At 45.5% G+C, this 18,666-nt stretch overlaps 1 protein-coding gene across 1 annotated transcript in view; it reads right to left on the bottom strand.

Moving 5' to 3' along the window:
- cep112 (centrosomal protein 112) overlaps positions 1 to 18,666 on the bottom strand; it is a 132,753-nt gene that overhangs the window by 74,775 nt on the left and 39,312 nt on the right. The window contains exons 17-19 of the mRNA XM_086132518.1: positions 9,960 to 10,095; positions 7,388 to 7,495; positions 1,839 to 2,021 (exon numbers count right to left, since the gene is read on the bottom strand). Of these exons, the coding sequence (XP_085988644.1) occupies positions 1,839 to 2,021; positions 7,388 to 7,495; positions 9,960 to 10,095 (427 nt within the window). The remainder of the gene's footprint in view (positions 1 to 1,838; positions 2,022 to 7,387; positions 7,496 to 9,959; positions 10,096 to 18,666) is intronic.

Genomic DNA, 18,666 nt, shown 5'->3' with positions numbered 1-18,666 from the left:
GGCAAGTCTTTTCACTTATCCTGTGTATTGAATATTTGCGAGTCTTTGTTTGAACAATAGCATGGATAAACATGACATAGAAAGACCCAGAATTATACATGTACGTCTTATAGTGTATTTTAATTGTCTGGTGTGCTGATTGTTTACACATAACTGTAACGCAGTAAAAAAAAAAATGGAAAAAAATAGAAGCAAATGATCTGATGCGGCAGTTTCAATTTGGTTGAAACAGGAACGCGCTGCGACGAGAGCAATGCATTTTTGTGACATATTCAAGAGGATGTTTGCCATGTCATACTGCTATCATGGCAGTATGGATTAAAAAGTAACCCCTTTTAATTGCTGTCACTTTACTTTTTTCACTACAGCGCGGCAGATTTCACAGATTTCCCAGTTCTCTCAGCTCTACAAGTTGTCTTCCGTAAATGTTTAAAAAAAAAATGGTGATCTTTATAAATGTTGCGAGTCTGTCAGTTCCAACTCTGATTCGGCCGAACAGTGCCGGGATCAAGGATGACATGAAAGCAGAGAGGTTTTCCCTCCGGTTCAAGAATCTCACAGTCCTGTTCTTTATCCGTGCGAGGCCTGACGGAAAAACTGGGGATCGGCTGGCAACTGATCGCTACTATTCTGGTAGGAGTTTGTTTTCTGTCCCCTCCTGAAATCCCACCACCAACACCACTGTCATTTGGACACTGTTGTTTTGGTGTCGTCACACTGCTGAAATGTTCCCGACAAAGGGCATACTAAGCTAGTGTCGTTGGGAACTTTACGGGACATTTTTGAAAAGCAAAAAAAAAAACAAGCTCGAAAACATACAGCACAATTCATAGCTGTGAAATGAGCGAAAGAGACAATGGGAATATTGTTACGTTCACGTAATCCAAGACATGAATGTAAACCGAAAACATCATTATGGAAAAATTCCAACATATCGAAAACTGAAATGCATTTTGTCACACTTCTGCTCTGAAAATTGTGATTGAGAGCATTCAATGCTTTCGCGGAAGAATTACACCAGATGGATCGAGTTTATTTTCTCCATCTGACCATCTTTTCTCGGCTAACAGCGTACAAACCGTTAGAAAAATAAAAATAAAATCTCCCATCTTCAAGCGTGTGCCGCTTTCTCAAGTGGCTTCCCACAGAGCGCAAAGCTAACCTTGGCTAAAGTGAAGGCAAAAATGACCAAAGCGGTTACGGGATGAAGACCTGCTGGGGATTTTGATCAAAACACACAAAACTAAATAAAAATCATTCGCTCACTTGGGGTCGTTAAATACGCCGCCTAACGCACCATTGCAACAATGCATGTTGTAATCAGAAACTAACCGGAGTGGTACAGGAGGGAACAAAACCAACATATATAGAGTATAAGGAGCTTGACCGGTTGGTCTTCGAAAAGACAAAGACGATTTTGTTTTCATGGAAACTTCCACCAGCGAAGTAACCCTGCTTCCCGAATTTCTCCCAATACTACCACAAAACGGCAGCGCCGAAAGTCATTGTGAAAACATTTCAACGAAATCCAAAGTTAGGCTCGACTGATATCCGTCGGTTTTCTTTGTTTTAATTTAATTTCATTCAAAATTCTTACACCGCGTTAATTCACACTTTCTTTCCCGTCGTAGCGTTAGCCAAATGTTTTCCAAGACGCTTCAACAAAACATTGCGCCACCTTTGAATTTCTTCGGCAGGAATATCAATACCAAGTGTCGTAACCCGCTGTGCTTTAGAAACGGCAAGAAAACGGAGGATCATACGAAATGGTGGTCCGCAGGAGAGCGGGCGGGTCAGCATGTGTGCGTGCGAACATTGGATCAGTGGAGACCCCCTACCTGGCCATCACGCTTCCTCCACTCCTGGGTGCGCTGCTGGTGCGTCTGCAGGGCGGCCTTGGCCTGGCTCTCCAGGCTGCTCACCTCCCGCTGGCGCTCCTGGACAAGGCTGTCCTTTTCGGCGCAATGCTGCTGGTGCAGGCGCGTCCTCTCCTGCTCGTGCTGCACGCGCTGCTCAGCCATCTGATTGGACAAGCGGGCAAAGAAAGACTTCATCAGCCAACACATAGTCGGCAAAGCCCGTCGTCATGACAACTTGTCCGTCCGCACGTCCGCCCGTCCGTCCGTCCGTCCGGTTTGCGTGGACCACAGCCCGGGAGCCGCTCTGGTCCACTTGGCTTGGCGCTGGGACCATTTCAAAAAGTTTCCTTGGCTTCTTTGCATTTTCATCATGAGGCGGCGTGTTTACATCTGGCTAGCTCCCTCCGCCCTCTCACCTCGCCCGTCCGTGTAGCCCGGCCCTAACCGTGCCATTCGTCTCTCTTCCAATCTGCGCCCCCCCCCACTTGCCTTCTTCTGTGATCGGCATATAAAAGAGCATCTAGCTTGGGCTGTGTATGAAAGCTGGCAGGGGTTAGCCATCTGGCTGCAGCGACAACCCGATGCCCCATGCTAAGCGTCTTGACAGCATGTGAAAAATCGGCTTAGGCGACGACTACAACCGTTAGAAATGGTATTTACAAAAACAAAAGGAAGTGGCGGGAATTCGACTGAGATAACGGAAGACTCCGCTTTTGCTCAAACGTGACGTTCATCCGTTTGCTCGAACCGAAGTGACAATCACTGGGAGTCGAGCCGCGAAAGTTTCGTCATGTACAGTAGTGTCTCGAAATGAGCCTGGAATCAGTTCCCCTTCTTCTTCTGGGATGCAAAACCACAATTTCTCAGAGATTAACCACGCTGGCAGCTCAAGCTCAAGTTTGAATCCCATCACAGCCGAGAGCAAAGTCACCTGCTGAGAGGTGAGTCTTGCCAGCAGCCGCCGAGCCTTTCCCAGGCTCTGCTCTGTTCTCAGTAACCCCCTTACCCGCCCTCCCGCGGCGGGACTAGTGGCTGAGAGGACCGGGAACCCCCACACCAGCGTGCCAAGCCGGAGACTTGGAAGGACGGCAAGGGGCCCGGGGCCTATTCGCTTGCTGGCTTTGAAGCTAATCCCCCAGGCGCATTGTGTTTGACGGCACCCTACCTGGCTCATTGGCCGAACAGAGATCCGGCGTCTCCACGCCGGGTGCCTGGCCTAGCCCTAAACCTATCGCCAGACTTTGTGTGCTATTCAGAGCAGGTGATGAATGAGCGGCTATCGACAGGAAGCCGGATTCCGTCCTCACTCTTGAGAAGACGATCACTATGCTCACTTTATTTTAGTGGCCAAATATCAAGCCTGCGGTGTTTGTAGGCGCTTTGTTACATGGCTTCTGAAAAAGGCTTTGGGGGAGAATTATTGTTGGATAAAATGTATTTAATCCGTAGGGGTCAGTGACCAATGTGACAGACAAATCCAGTCAGAAAACACAATGAGAGGAGTCTGCGAGCGAAACTGTTGGCGAAGTCTACCACACGCTGTCACTCACGATGCTAACATGGTCAATTGTATGCTCGGTTGACAAATTAGCACTTCCCTTTTTCAACACACAAAAGATGCGAATCAAATCCACAGTCAGACTGTAGGCTGACAGACTGATGCATAATCGGGCAAATTTCTTTGACAACTACTCAGCAGGACATGCGGAAACAGAAATGTGGTGGAGGACATCCTCGGTTTGCTGTACGCGGCTGTTAAATATCCTGGACCGATTGGAATTTGCAGAAAAGAAGGGATCAGAGGTGACAGCAGAATGAAGAAAGTGGCGAGAAAGATCCATTGTAAGACAAGCCGGAGTAAAAAAAAAAAAAAAAAAAAAAAAAAGATGGGCAGGCGATGACAGAAAGCCGACCCAGCAAGATGTGATATCACGCAGTATCGGCATGCGGCGCAACGAAGGATGCCGCGATTCTTTGTGAGCCGACGTGGCGCTTCCAAAAGGGAAGGCAGAGTAGGTTACAGCACAGCTTGGTGCCACAGATGCAGAGCAGTTCGGGGTGTTGGCGCACAGCACGACTCCCCTCAGCCTGCCTGAGGGGAGAATGAGAGCCCGGCGGCGGGGGGGAAATCACAAATGCTTGAGAAGGACGACGACGTGGAGGACAAGAAACCAGACGCCCTTGTCTGCTCTCAGCGGGGGAGCCTGGGAGGGACCGAGAGGGGAAAGGACGTGAGCTCTCAACGCGGACACTCAAGTGACAATGACCATGAAGTGGCGCCGAGCACACACATCAAAGTGTGCAAATTCCGGCCTTTGCTATAAAGGTCATCCCAAATTCCCGACGGGGTGTCAAACCGCACCGCGTCACGCCGAAGTCTAGAAGACAGCACTCGGCCGCGTCACCGTGATGGGCGCGCCGCAAAACACAATTTCCCGTTTCAAAGCACGGCGGAGGCCGCTCTTGTAGAATGTTCCTCGTGGAGGTCCGAGTGAACTGATTCGACCTCGCCGAAGTGATGTCAGCTAACTCGCTGGGGTTGTTGTGAACATTGCACTTGTTTACATGCTGGCCTGGTTGGCCGTTTACACCGACGCTATGTTTAGACGAGGGGGGGGGGGGAACGTTTTTGATGCATTGCACGTGCAGACAATGTGCATAAACGCCCCGGGGACACTCATTTTGCATAGCAAGCCAGAAGCACCACGGAAACCGACTGCCTGTGCTTTCTATTTTTCAGGTTGGTCACAAAATAAATGACAGATCAGAACCATACCATTTCTGAGGTTTGAAATTCTCTCTGTTCTCTCACTGGCAAATTTCAAAACCACACACACGCCACGAACAGTGAAGATTTTAAATTGTCCCGAGGTTTGAAAGTGTGAGTGGACCTTTGTTTATTCATTGGCCTCCTAAATGATTTATCAGCATTCAGTTGACAAAACTCCGGCCTATCTCGTTCAGTACCAGCCAATTCTAGACCAAGTCTGAAAAGACGTTTAAAAACGTCTTTGGGAGTGAATGAGTCTATTATTTTGGTCAAGGTTCTTTTATAGGCCTATATATTGTCGATCTAGTGGTTACATTGTTCAGCGACATGAGAGGGTAAAAATATTCTACCTGGCTGTCAGTGTGAGGCTGCGCAGCTTTCCAGCCCCCCACTCATCTGCAACATCTAAAATAAATGTATTGTTAATTGAATAACTCCCAAGAGCTAATTGGAAAACGTGAACAGCGCTATCTTTATAGAGGCCGACGTGCTAATACCGCTCTTTTGAGTTTCGAACAAGTATAGATTTTGACGACACAGATGACAGCGTGCCGCGAATAATCCACATATGGGATGTATGTTTCTTCATTTCCCTTTAATCAGTGAAGTCGTGTCACACGCGTTCATCCGCTCTTGATTCGTCACATCGACAGGCCCTTCATCCGCGCGTGTTTTTTATCTTTTGAGACAAAAGGGCTTGCTGACGTGCCGCTAACCTGGCGTCGCCTCCTGTCAACTGCACCCCCCACCACTCGGGAATATTTCCCACAATTCCCACTTTGATTGTGTCGCTTTTCCTCGTGAGACAGGCTTCATCGTTCCTGAGCGCTGATAAAACTACACCATTACTTTCAGTTGCACCGCTCGGTGAATATGTTTCATTCCATAAATAAACGCATATCCGTTTGATGGTTCTAAGTGCCGTTTTGGTGATGTGGCGACGTAACCAGCTAAATACGTAAGCGTACGTATCGTATGGTTTAGGACATACTTGCGCAGGTGGCTATGCGTGGTAAATGCCAACGTTACCTGCTGCACGCTGAGGTCATTTTCGTACAACAGACACAATAAAAGCTTCCTATTATTCAAAGCGGCCTATTTGATGCGGGCCGCCGTGCTTTTGAAAAACAAAATAAAAGCCCTGAGAAAATGTTACATAAAGCCCGTAAACATTTATCCCGCAAACGCTGGAAAGCTAGAGTAACAAACAGTTGTTTGATGGTTGAGTAAGAGTTGTCATCGGCTTAGTGCGGTCCTCAGACGACTTTGGAGAAACTCAAATGGCCTCCGATAAAAAAAAAAAAAAAACCCAAAACATTCTCTAACTGTGATGTAAAGGTCATTGCACAGCAATCAAAGGCTACATGATTTCATGGATCACAAATTACAGGGTGCAATTATTTTTCTTGCGAGGCAGACGGCTTAATTATGCGCTCTTAAAACAAAGACACATGTCCTTGTGAAAAGTCAAAAGGAACTCATGCTCAAAGTTCGATGGAGTTTGCATGTCCTCGCGGTGGACGGCGGTGCCTTGAGTTACGAGTGTTTGTTCATTTGGCGTTTGGACGATTTTTTTTTGCTTCGACAATCAAAAACACGTCACGGCAAGCGGCACGTCCTTCATGACGACGATTCCTCAAAAAGAGGCTTGAAGCTTTTCTGCCAAACCAAACTTTAAAAACAGAAATAAATAAAAATTAGACAACCACATAGCTTTCCGTCACTGAGGTGCATTTAGCCTAATGCGAACGAACACTGTAAATCGCCAGTCGTGAGCATCGGTGTGATGTTGTAACAGTTTTTGCACCGATATTTGAATGCAAACGATGGAGCAATAAATGTAATACTGACAGGCATACATTCTTTATCCTCTGTGAAGAAAAACTAATATTGTGGCTTAAGATGGAGGAACTTGTGATGGCCTCCATGTTATTACGGTGCCTCAATTTTCTCCTCTTTAAGTCCATCCACTTAAAGACTTCTCGTTCTCACAATACGACCACGCGAAATGAGCCCAGTATCATATCAGGACAGCATTTTGCATGAATCATTTTGGACTTCCAAAGTACTCTTGTTAATATGATCAATTAGTGGTTCTGTTTCGTTATGCTAAAATATAAAATCAACATCCCATTCATCGAAATACTTCAGGCTTCAATTTGGAGTTTGGAGGGGAATCGGGTGACAACAATTCAGTCACTCTCTTGTTTTTGGGAAGTAAACCGTGTCTGATGTGAGGCAATGATGTCATCGTTATGGTCTGTTTTCCTGTCAGAGCAGAACAAACCCGGCCTCAAGTTTAGATGAGTTTCCAAAGAAGAACTACTTATTGCGTGTTCTCCACAGATAATACGCAAAGCTGCAGCTTAATTGAATCCAGTACTCCGTCAAAATGTCACCCTATCAGCGAGCAAGATTTAAATGGCTTGCGAAAACGCTTTCTCCACCTCTAATAGGAGAGGACATGATGCGACGATAAGGTCACGGCGCATCTGCGACGCAGATTACCTTAAATTCCCACTCACTCCGTTTGGCTGTTGAGACGCGATTGGATCGGAATCAAAAGCGTGTCCCTTATCATGAGAAATCAATCAGATGGGGGCGGACGAATAACAAGATGATTCCACTCGGTTGTCAGTCACCGTGGCTCGCTCGGCGAAGGGGAAGGCGATTGGAAACCAAACGGAGACAAAATACTTTCCAGCGGCCTGCTGCCACGGAAGGCGGCGACTCGCCGAGTTGAAAAGTAAACACAGACCTGCTGCTCGTATTTTTGTCTGAGGGCGTCGAGTTGCTGCGAGAACTCCTTGGATTGATTCTCACGAAGGCACCTGGAGTGCTGCAGGTCCTCCTGCACCTTCTCCATCTGCAGCACAATATGACAAATATTTCCGAGTCACCAAAAAAGCAGCAGTTTAACTAATTAATCATGAAAGACTGAAAGCGCTCTGTATGTGGGTCATAATGTGTGAGATGAATAAATAAGAAATCCCCCCGCCCCCAACCAAAAAACATTTCAAACAGAATGCCTTCAAATGATTTTTTTTTGAGAACAAGGACGGACGGAAACATTTTCATTTTTTTGGCAATACGTTCTGCCGTGCTGGTGTCACGTTAGAAAGCAGCAAAGCGGGGAAAGCAGGAGGATGACAGGGGTACTCTCCTCCATCCCACGGCTTTGATGTGGGCTGCGGATGAAGTCACATGAGTTGGGGGGGGGTGGCGGGAATCGGGATGCCAGGGGCTCAATGGGGAGATGAGCAACAGCAGCAGAGATGGAATGGAGATATAAAGGGGAGTGAGGATGGAGGCAGAAGACATCAAGAAAAACATGTTCCCAGCATCAAAATGAAAGACGATTTGTACCCCCCCCCCCCCCCCCCCCTCAAAAGCATATAATACAACTTTGACCTGCTCGGCTAGGGACCCTAAGGTGTGTGCTTTTCCAAATCATGTCTCATCATCTGCATGTACCACAGGGGGACTCCAATTAAGCTGCAGGACCATCTCAAGGATGATCAGTGGAAACACGATGCAACCTCAGCTCAAGCTGCAGATTCATGGCAAAGTCTGAGAATTTATTTTTCCTTTATTTTTTGGATCAATTTGCAAAAAAAAATAAAATACCCCAAAAAAATGCAATAAATGAATAATTAAATCACATCGTCATTATGGGATGTTGTGTGTAAAATTCTGAGGGGGAAAATAAATTTATTTCCTTTTGGAATGAGGCTAGAACAAAAAATGTAAAAAAAGAGAAGCAGAGTGCACTGACCGAAGGAAACTCGAGCTGGTCATTTTAAATACATGTTGTAATCCTTTTAAAAATATATATATTTAGTGTGACATTGAACTTTGACTAGGAGTGGCAATACAAGGCTTGATACCCGTTTTTATCAGGAACATTTCAAAAAAAAGTAGAGGCCACCCCAAGGCACCAATGTACTACTTGAAGACGACTGAATCATGCCTAGTCGTTATACGTCACTGGCATCCAGAGATGAACAAAGATGCATCATTTGTAAGAATTGTTTGATCATTTTCCAAGCAATTAAATCTAATTGGATAATTTTGCGCGGCACACCTGATGATCTCACGAATGTGCAGTGTTTGGGAATCGCTGCTCTGCACTTCCTCCCCCACCAAAGTTAAAAAAAAAAAAAAAAAAAAGGATAAAAAAATTCATTTTTTCCTCACACAAAAGCCTTAAAAATGTTCATGACCATCCTCATTGTGGGGGGGGGGGGGGGGGGGGGCAAAAGAAAACCACCTGTAGCCAAACTGACTCCCTGAACCGCTCTCGATTGGAGAAACTTTGCCTAAATAACGGCAGCCCACGCCGTTTGGAAGACTGACAACAAGGCACTCATTAGCGCCTGCAGTTCTAAGCGCGACCCGTTCCCTCGGCCACACCCGATGGCCGGCCGTGAGAAAGTGGCAACTGTGCCTGCAGGACATTTGGAGCATTCGATGTCTTTCAAAAGCATCAACCCGCAGAGTCATTATCATGTGATTAATGAGGTATGCGTTCATTATTGTGGTTACGCGAGTGTTGAATTGCAGTGCAGTCTCCCGAGAGGTGATTTGCTGCACTACGAGTTGCCAGTATCGGTAGCAATCAGCTCCATTTACAACCTCAATTCTCACAATTTGGCTTGGCTGCTTCCAAAACTGCATGGGACACGTTGCATTGTCACTCGAATCTGCCCACGGCCAACGACAATCAGCCGCGCCGGCCGCATCATTTTTCAACTGTATTCGGAACGGGAGTGTCTCTTGAACTGGTCAGACTGCAAATCCGTCATCTGCATGTCGCCATCCTCGAATTGGGCGGGTAGAGCAAAACTTGATACTTCCGTTGCGATTTTTACACATTGCATAAGAAGCATCTTGAGTGAGCAGGATGCATTTTATCATCCAAAACAAGCACAAAGGCAAAACAACAATTTCATGATGTCATTAAGTCGATTAAAAGCCAGCAGCGAGAAGACGCGAGAAAAGAATTCCAGGGCAGCCAGCGTGGCGCCCTCGCACATCTGCGGTCAGGCTGTGCTTGCGCCACGACAAAACAAAAATGTTTGCAAGTGTGTGCGTCCGCATTGTCTGGCTTAGAGCCTTTCGAAGCGCTCGCTCATTCCGGCGTAATCGCAACGGCGAGGTTTCCATGCGCGGGGATGCAACTGCATTCGCGGCGGGATGCGAGACTGAATGATGCCAGAGCACAGATGGAATAAGAAACAGGTGCACTTTATGTGTCACGCTTTTTATTTGATATAATGCGTCTGTCTGCATGTGTGTGTCTAGCATGCATGCGCGTGCCAGAGTCCGACCTGGAGTTTGAGTTGGGCCTCGGCCTTCTCGGAGCTGAGCTTGACCTGCCTCCTCAACTGCTCCAGCGCCATGTCGGCCTCTTGGAGGTGCACCCTGTGGCTCTCCCGGCTTCGGTCCAGCTGGTTCTCCGTGTCTCTGTAAACAAAAGACAGACAAAAGGAAAATGCTATGAAGCTGTCCAAATTCTGGAAGAAATTTCTTAACTAGAAAATTTTGTAAGTAGAGACGCGTTTTCCATGTAAATGCCCTAATCCGTTCCGAGCCCACACAAAATTCAGACATAAATGTTTTCTAAAGCATAAACATGCATCAAAATATGTAACAAATACATGTTACAATTAGATTATTGCACAATAAATGAGAAGTGTGCATAACGTAAAAAACAAAGAGAGTAAAGAATAAAAATGGTCATTTAACTTTTAACTGCGTCCTCATCATTTTCTGCCCTCTTTTGGCCATGTTCTCCCTCAGAAGTAGTTTTTGCCTGGCGTTTTGTAAATAACTGATCCAAGGACGTTTGCTTTTGTCTGCTTTTAACAATCCTTTGAAAAAGTCCAAGGCAAACATCAGCATAGTGAGCGATCGCCCGACTGGTGAACACTTTTTCTGGGTGATTCACTTTTACGCAAAACTATCGGAACACCTCATGGCGAATGACGAGGACGCTGCATCGACACATATCTATTTATTTATCTACACACACACACAGACACGTACGGTAGAGGTCCCTCTTAGCCAATGGGATGCCAGGAAGATGCTCAGTAATAGCCAATCGCAGAGCAGCTATCAGTATGTCGCGTTCAGGAAACTCTGAGCTGCGAGTAGCAGCCCATTCTGTATTTTCACCTTTCGTATCTTGAAATTTCTTTCGTAACAACAGGCAATATTTTCCTGTTGAGGCGTTTCGTAACTTGAAAATTTCGCATGAAGAGATGTTTGTAAGTGGTGGTACCACTATATACCAAAATACATCTAAAATTAACTCCAAAACCTCAGGTTTGATCTTAATTGACCAAAAGGAAAAACTTTGTAACTTTTTTCTTTTCTATATACACCTTATCTATTGGTCAAATTAGTTTTTGAGTATATTCCGCCCTGTGTGTGTGTGTGTGTGTGTGTGTGTGTGTGTGTGTGTGTGTGTGCGCATACGTGCGCATCCGCATAGCACCGCTATTGCTGGCAAATGTCAGGTCATGGCGAGACAGGCATGGTGAGAGCTGTCAGCAGTTTGCAACAAGCAATATGAGAGCGGTGAGGAGCTGTCAGGTGTTCAGGTGGGCTGCAAGGAGTGTGTGCGCGCGCTACGGTGGAGGCACTGTACTCAAGGTGAAAGGGTTGGGTTTTTTTTTAAAAATAAAATAATCTTGGTAGGTGATCATGCAGTCAAGACAATTGCATTTCCTAAGATCTAATACTGTGGAACCATCAGCGCTCGATTTGGGGACGCTTCGATTTCGATGTGGAACGATTCAATTCGGTTCCATTGAGCGGAATTTTGGCTCTGTTCAAGAGGGAAAGATACAATGAGTTTCTTGTTGTCAGTTTACAAATTGTACATGTGAATGACCGGCCAATATCTCGCCAATAGAAAACGATTGGATACATATCTCGATGTAATTAAAAGTGGAACAGACTCGATTTGGCTTGATTCGATACACTTTTAAACTCTTTTAAATCCAAACTGATTTCCTGATTGAAATCCTTTTTTTTTTTTTGTTACTCAGACATAATTCGTCACCACTCTTCACCTTCAACTGCGGGTTTTTTCAAACACGTTTCGTAACTGTACTCTTCATTTGTTTCCGCGGCGACACCTGTGCAGTTGTTTCCATGCCTCTTGATTGTAAACACAGTCGTTATTAGATTGGGGTCACTTGAAAAGTGGCAGAATGCATTTCGGCAGTCGATCAGAATGGGACTTTCTGTGCAAAAATCAACCCTTATTTCCCTCCTAATGAATATTCTGAATGTGAATGATTCAGCCCCCCCCCAAGGTGAAAAAACAGAAGGGAGAGTCCATTTTTCGAGCTGGCGGATGTTTCTTCAAGCCAATTACAACAAAAAAACACAAAAGGGGCGAGGGAGCACTTAGATACTGTACTGCACATTAATTTATGTTTAACAGACTATCAAGTGTGTGTGTGTTCAGTTTATAGAGGAAGGAAAGCATAAAAAAGGAATGAGGGCACAGGATTTAAAAAAGAATATGTCAGCTTTCGCGTCTCTTCATAGAGTTCTGCCTCTTTGTAATTGTGGTCTCTCTCATGTCGGACATCAAATGACAAAGACGCCCCCCACTCTTCCCGTTCCCAATTTTGCATACTTTGTAATTATTAACTCATTCAGTACCAGCCAATTCGAGACGAAGTCTGAAAAGACGTTTAAAAACGTCTTTGGGATTGAATGAGTTGATCATAAATGCAAGCGCTACCTCGCAGGTTCAAGCAGAAGGATACGCGGAGAGATTACAGAACGTGACAAGGGGGACTAGCGAGATGCTTCGAAGAACTTTCGGTTCAGCCTGACAAAATCATCGTTGGAAACGAGTGGCAACGGCCTTCGCTGACGAGCAAGCGTTTCCCGACTTGACCGACAAGTCCGCTTGCCGAATGACTGGGTTGGAGCTGGCTCAGCCCAGCCTTTACCTCCGAGAGAAAATTTGCCCACAGCAAACTTCGAAACCGTGTGAGACATTGAAACATATTATGCTCCAGAACTGGAGAGTCCGTGACCACATGGAAGCGACAGCTGTTCCTGGGAAAATAACTATATTCCTCTGGGACCGTGTGTGTGTGGTCATAAGGGTGGTAGACAGCGTGTCACCGTCAATAACAGAGCAATGAGGACGCGATGAGAGGACACAGAAAAAGACTCGGTCGCGGAAGCCTGGCAGCGAGACACACGCACGGAGAGGAAGAGCCACGGTGCCAGCGCCACGGCGGGCCGCCGGCCTTGAAATGGATCCCTGGTCAGGAAAGTGGAAGGAGAGGAGACTCAAATTAAAGATGTGCCTTCGCTAAAGAGGAAGTCTTCTCATCCTTAAATTCCAAAACGGGCCGGGGAAAGACGGAGGTGAAGGAGAAGCGTCCAAAGCGGCTGGCAATTGCAGAAAGGAAAGGACGCAGGGATGGCACAGTTTTTGGAACTGAATGGTGACTCCGCGTAGGATGCGGATAAAGAGAGACGTGCTAAATATAAAGCTGCGCAAATTCTCCACCAAGGGTGAGAGGTGGTGTTTTCATCACGGTTGGTTGGTTGATTGATTTTTTTCCCCCCTAACCTTAAGTGAACCAATGACACGAAAATGTCACACTCGTAAAACTGCTGGGTTAAAAGTCAGCCATTTTCCAAAGAATGTTACATTCAATTGACTTCAACTGCCCAAAAGGGCAACCAGCTTTGGCACTTCAGCCCACCCAAAGTTTTCAATCCGATCTGCTGGGTCAAAATAATGAACCCAACCTTTGGTAAGGGTAGCCCAAACTCCTGAAAATCCTCAGCTACCCAGCAAATGGCTTACATCGGCCATTCCACCAAATCGGAGCCATTTCACAAAATAAAATTCATACACTGGAAAAAACAAGTTGTATTTTTGAGGGACTCATTTAAGTTGGAATGACAAAAAAAAAAGTATCAAAGTTTGTTATCTTGAAATTTTTAATTCACCCGATTTCTTTTTTTGTGTACATGCATGTTGTGCTAAAGAACATCACTGTATTGCCATATAAGTCAACCGTGGAGCTGAACTTAAATTACTGTTTCAGCCTAAAAAATAATGTTTTTTTACAGTGCACTGTTGAAAAAAAATGGTGACCTCAAAATTTCAGGGCAACAACCAACACATTAAGTTGGACAATTCACCCATCCATCCATTTTCTGATCCATTTCTCCTCACAAGGGTCGTGGGGGGTGCTGGAGTTTATCCGAGCTGTCTTTGGGCAGTAGGCGGGGGACACCCTGAACCGGTTGCCAGCCAATCGCAGGGCACACAGAGATAAACAACCATCCGCGCTCACACTCATACCTAGGGACAATTTAGAGTAATCCATTAACCTGCCATGCCTCTTTTTGGAACTTGGGAGGAAACCGGAGTACCCACACAGACACGGGGAGAACCTGCAAACTCCACACAGGAAGCTCCAGAGCCAAAATCGAAACCCTGCGCCTCTGCACTGAGAGGCCAACATGCTAACCAGTCGACCACTGGGCCTCCCAAGTTGGACAATTCAACTAATCACATTTTGCTAATGAGAAAAAATGGCTTTCAAGCACCCCCTAAAAAAAGTGTTTACAGAACTAACTGTCCCTTGTATTGTCCCCCAACTTCAGCAAAAACAAGTCATCAAATTGTTTTGGAGCAAACAACTCATTTGCTTTGTTGTACTAACCAAAATACTCGCCATTAGTGTCATTTATATGTTTAAGTAGTTGTTCCAACTTACTGTTTTAGCTCGCCACAATACCATTTTTTTTCTTTTGACAGTGTATTCTGCCAAAATCTGATGAGAACGCATACAAAGAATGAGATAAATGGGGAAAAAAAATGAAAAGATCCATCCAAAAGGAGTTCGGTGTTGAATACGTTTATTTTGTGTAATTACGTGCCAAATTGCACGCTGTCTCAGTATGATGTGAGACCCTGTCATCTTGCCAATACGCTTGAACAGCCTTATCTTTATTGAAGTCAAGATGTCGCCCGAGTAGGCAGCCGTCGGAGGGTGCTCTCATGAGCCTTTTTTTTGTGTTTGTTTTGTCACTTTGTGTTTATTGTTACGTCGTGTGGACCTGATGTGGACTTTTTTCAGCATTTTTTGGCCACGGCATTCATCAAGGAGGAGACTCTGTGCTTGGTGGTTGCGCCTTCTCGGCAGCATGGGTATACCAGCACTGTTTTTTACTGGGAGGAATGTCGGCGCCATTTGACTGTCGTTGCTGGACAGTCCCGGGGCGCTTGTGTCTTGCGCCTGTAATGGCCAGCATTTTTCACAGCCCCGCTTTGTTCAGCGGAGAGATCGGTGCTGTTGAACGGTCTGCGGCTGGATGGATGTAAGGCTTGAGGAGCCGACGATGAGAAGAAAGGAGCGTTAGCGCGCAGCGCCGATGCGGATTTGGAACTGGGAGTCGCGGCTTGGAGTTTGAAGCGGATTACGTGGGACAGGAGAAGTGAACTCATCTCTTTTCGTCAATGGACGCTACAGCTTCATGTTTGCTTTTCCAAAAGCTTGTAGCAGACGTGTGCACATTTTCAGCATGACGTCTCTGACCCACTGGTGTCTCTTTCATCTATAACTGCTTCAGACAACAAAGTGTATGCAGAAAAGTGGTGAAGATTGCACGACTGTGTGTGTCCTATGTGTTGTGTTGTGTTATTTTTGTTATTTTGACTTCAAAATGGCGCCGCGAGAGTGGCTGCCTTTCCAGCAGCTCCTATATTTTGTTGTTCTACTTCTTCCTTTTATAACTTTGCTGCTGTGAATTGGGAATTTCTTCATTGCGAGACTAATAAAGGTTTTCTTATCTTATCTGGCTTTGTCAAAACTGAAAGGGATTTGTTGGAAACATGACTTTCATGGCAAAGTTAACCCTTTCGGGGGACAGCGGTTACGACAGAGGACAGCTTATCATGTTACAGGGTGCATGAAAGGGTCCACTTACTTTTCGGAAGGCATAAATCCCCCTCCGTTCTTCCTGTCGTCACTTATACTAATTTGTGAGATAGAGTTTATGCATTTGAAGAAGCCTTCTTAAATACGAACGCCTTTGTTTTTCGAGTTGTATGAAAGCATTTGCGGGTGTGCGAGTGCGCGCGAATCTGTGTCTGAACTCATCCAAATGGAATGATAACGAAGCCACAGACACTTCAAAGGGGCCCCGGATTGAGGGGGAGGGGGGGGGGGAGAGGGAGCGCATGAAAAGAGAGAAAATACAAAACTGAAATATTCGGCGTCCTCTGTAGGAAAAAAAATAAACCAGGCTTGGTTTTTCATCCACATCCCCAGAGAAGGAGAATAGAAGACTAATACGGAATAAGAGACAGACCAAAATAAGCGAGCGCACAAGAAAAGCAAGAAGAAAATAATCAAGACAGAGCAAAGGACTGCTGTCATGAAGGAGGACGCGTGCTCATTGCAGAGCCATGTCGCTTACATACACCTGCACAATGAGATGCCATGAAACCCACTAAGAGTTGAGATGGGACTCTTTATTGTTTGGATACAAATAATGATTGGAGTGCCTCAAACAACCAAATTCTGGTGAAATAACAGTTTTATTTTTATTTTTTTGCTATAAATGAGCCATCAGTATGGCTCCCCAGAAAGTGAAAATTGTATGCTGATGTGATATGAACCCTTTCAGGGACTGCAGTTACCGCAATGGACAGCTTATCATATTACCAGTTTACAAGGTGAATAAAAGGGTTAAAAAGCCCTTGAAAGTAGGGATGTGCGAGTACTGATGAAAGTTACCGCTATTGGCCGATACCGGGCTTATTTAGGGGGTATCGAGACCTCAACAAGACTGTCGATACCAGTCACCGGAACCCTCTCGTGGTTGTTCAACTGTCAGGAAGCCAATGGCATGGGTAGCTGACAGAACGTTTTGCGAAATGAACCGCATCCATGTCAATTCTCTCAAACGCCCATGAAGATGTATTAGCAAGATTATGTTATTGTTTGCATCGTATGAGGTGCTGCCCCTCCACCAGTGAGAGAAAATCCATTTATTTATTTATTTTTGGTCACTTGAGTTGTAAAACCATGACTCATGGACTCAAAATGTAGTCGCACCATTGGCCCGGGAGTATGCGGGTGGTCGTTCAGCTAGACAGATCAAAGTGTTGAGCCATGAACGAACAAATTGGGAAAATGTCACTTCAGAACAACATGAAAGTCAACCATCATCCCAAGGAATGAACTGCGATCCTGTTTGCAGTTTCCAGCTCCGTCAGAACTCAGTTACAGGACAGCAAAACAGTCTTAACCACATTTTAAACATGTGTTTGGCAGTGTCAAATAACACCGAGCATTATTATGTGAAGGCCGATTTCCAAATGGATCTCAGAAGACAGCATTACTGGTCAGGGATGAAGCGGCCATGCTAAAAACAATTTTATATGAAATGGGCCATACGTTGGAATTGTAATAATTGTGCAGCTCACGCGGCCTCATCTGTTGTTGTTGTCGTCGTCAGGTTGTTGGTATTTGGAATGCTTTTTTTAAGGCACCTCCAAATGAGACCCTTGGGGAGCAGTTTACATGGGAGAACAAATATTGAGCGAGGCTTTTCCAATATTCAAGTTCCATACCTCCACCTGTTCCTGCAGCTTAGCTCTAAGTAAAGCCTCCTAAACCTCCGCTGACTAGCCCTGGCCCACCATCATCATCATCTTTACCTCCGTGCCTGCCCGCCTGCCCTTCCCTCCATCAGCATTGTCATTGGAGCAATGCTGGAGACCATAAAACTACTTCCAAAACATGCATTGGAGCTACACGCACACGCATACACACACACAGTTACAACACATTACTTGTTGTAACTGTCATATGCTTATTTATGTGCTAGGGTCTTTTTTTTATCCTGGACTTAAATTATCCTCAGAAGAGGATAGTTGGAGCGTGTTTTTTTTCCCCCTCTCCCTACCTAGTGGTTTCCTTTCTGAACTCTGACTGTAAATTTCCCCATTGCGGGACAAATAAAGGATATCTTAAATCTTAAATACGCACGCGCAAATAGTAATATACCGCATGCGTGATATTCCTTAAAGAGGAGACGAGCACCGTGGCATGCATAACTGCATAACCAAGCAATTACTTAACAGTCAAATTGGCTCTTGAGCAGTTCAAAGACTGAGGTCCATCCGGAGTCCAAACTGGAGAACATTTTCTTTTCCCCATACAGCATGCTCAAGTGCAATAACAACAGCTTGTGCGCAGGTTTGGACAAAACAGTGGATGGGTTGAAGCGCAGGCGGCCCGGTGATCCAGTGGTTAGCGCGTCAACCTCACAGTGCAGAGGTTCAATTACAGCTATGTGGAGTTTGCATGCTTTCCCAGGATCTGCGTGGCTTTTCTCCGGGTACTCCAGTTTCCTCCCACATTCCAAAAACATGCATGGCAGGCTGATTGAAGACTCAAAATTGTCCCTAGGTGTGTGTGTGAGCGCGAAAGGTTGCTTGTCTCTGTGTGCCCTGCGATTGGCTGGTTCAGCGTGTCCCCCGCCTACTGCCCGAAGACGGCTGGGATAGGCTCCAGCACCCCCCGCGACCCTTGTGAGGATAAAGCGGATCGGAAAATGAAGGGATGGATGGGTTGAAGTGCATTTTCGACCAAAATAGAGCCACGCCTGCTCGCAGCTGAATACCAAATTTCCTGTCATTCCCTTTAAATGAGCCAGACTCTTCATTTTAATCCTACAATTTAACTCAAACACATTACAAATCAACAAACTCCATCTTTACATCATGTTGTTATGGCTTTGTTATATTGATTGATTAACCCTTTCAGGGACAGCGGTTACTACAGTGGACAGCTAGCTAATCATGTTATCAGGTTGCAGCATGCTTGAAATTACAGATGAAGCGGCATTTTCTTAAATTCGGCAAATGTGATTCGCAACTTTTTAAGGCTCTGCACATTGCCCGTTGTTGATGTGCTCATGGTTTTGGTTGCGCTAAAAAACATCATACTAAAAGTAGTTTGCCTCACT

The sequence above is a fragment of the Hippocampus guttulatus genome, chromosome 16 (assembly GCF_054856545.1).
Source record: "Hippocampus guttulatus isolate MCC_2025c chromosome 16, RoL_Hgut_1.0, whole genome shotgun sequence".
Taxonomy (NCBI): Eukaryota; Metazoa; Chordata; class Actinopteri; order Syngnathiformes; family Syngnathidae; genus Hippocampus; species Hippocampus guttulatus.
This window is presented reverse-complemented; position numbering and strand designations above follow the sequence as displayed.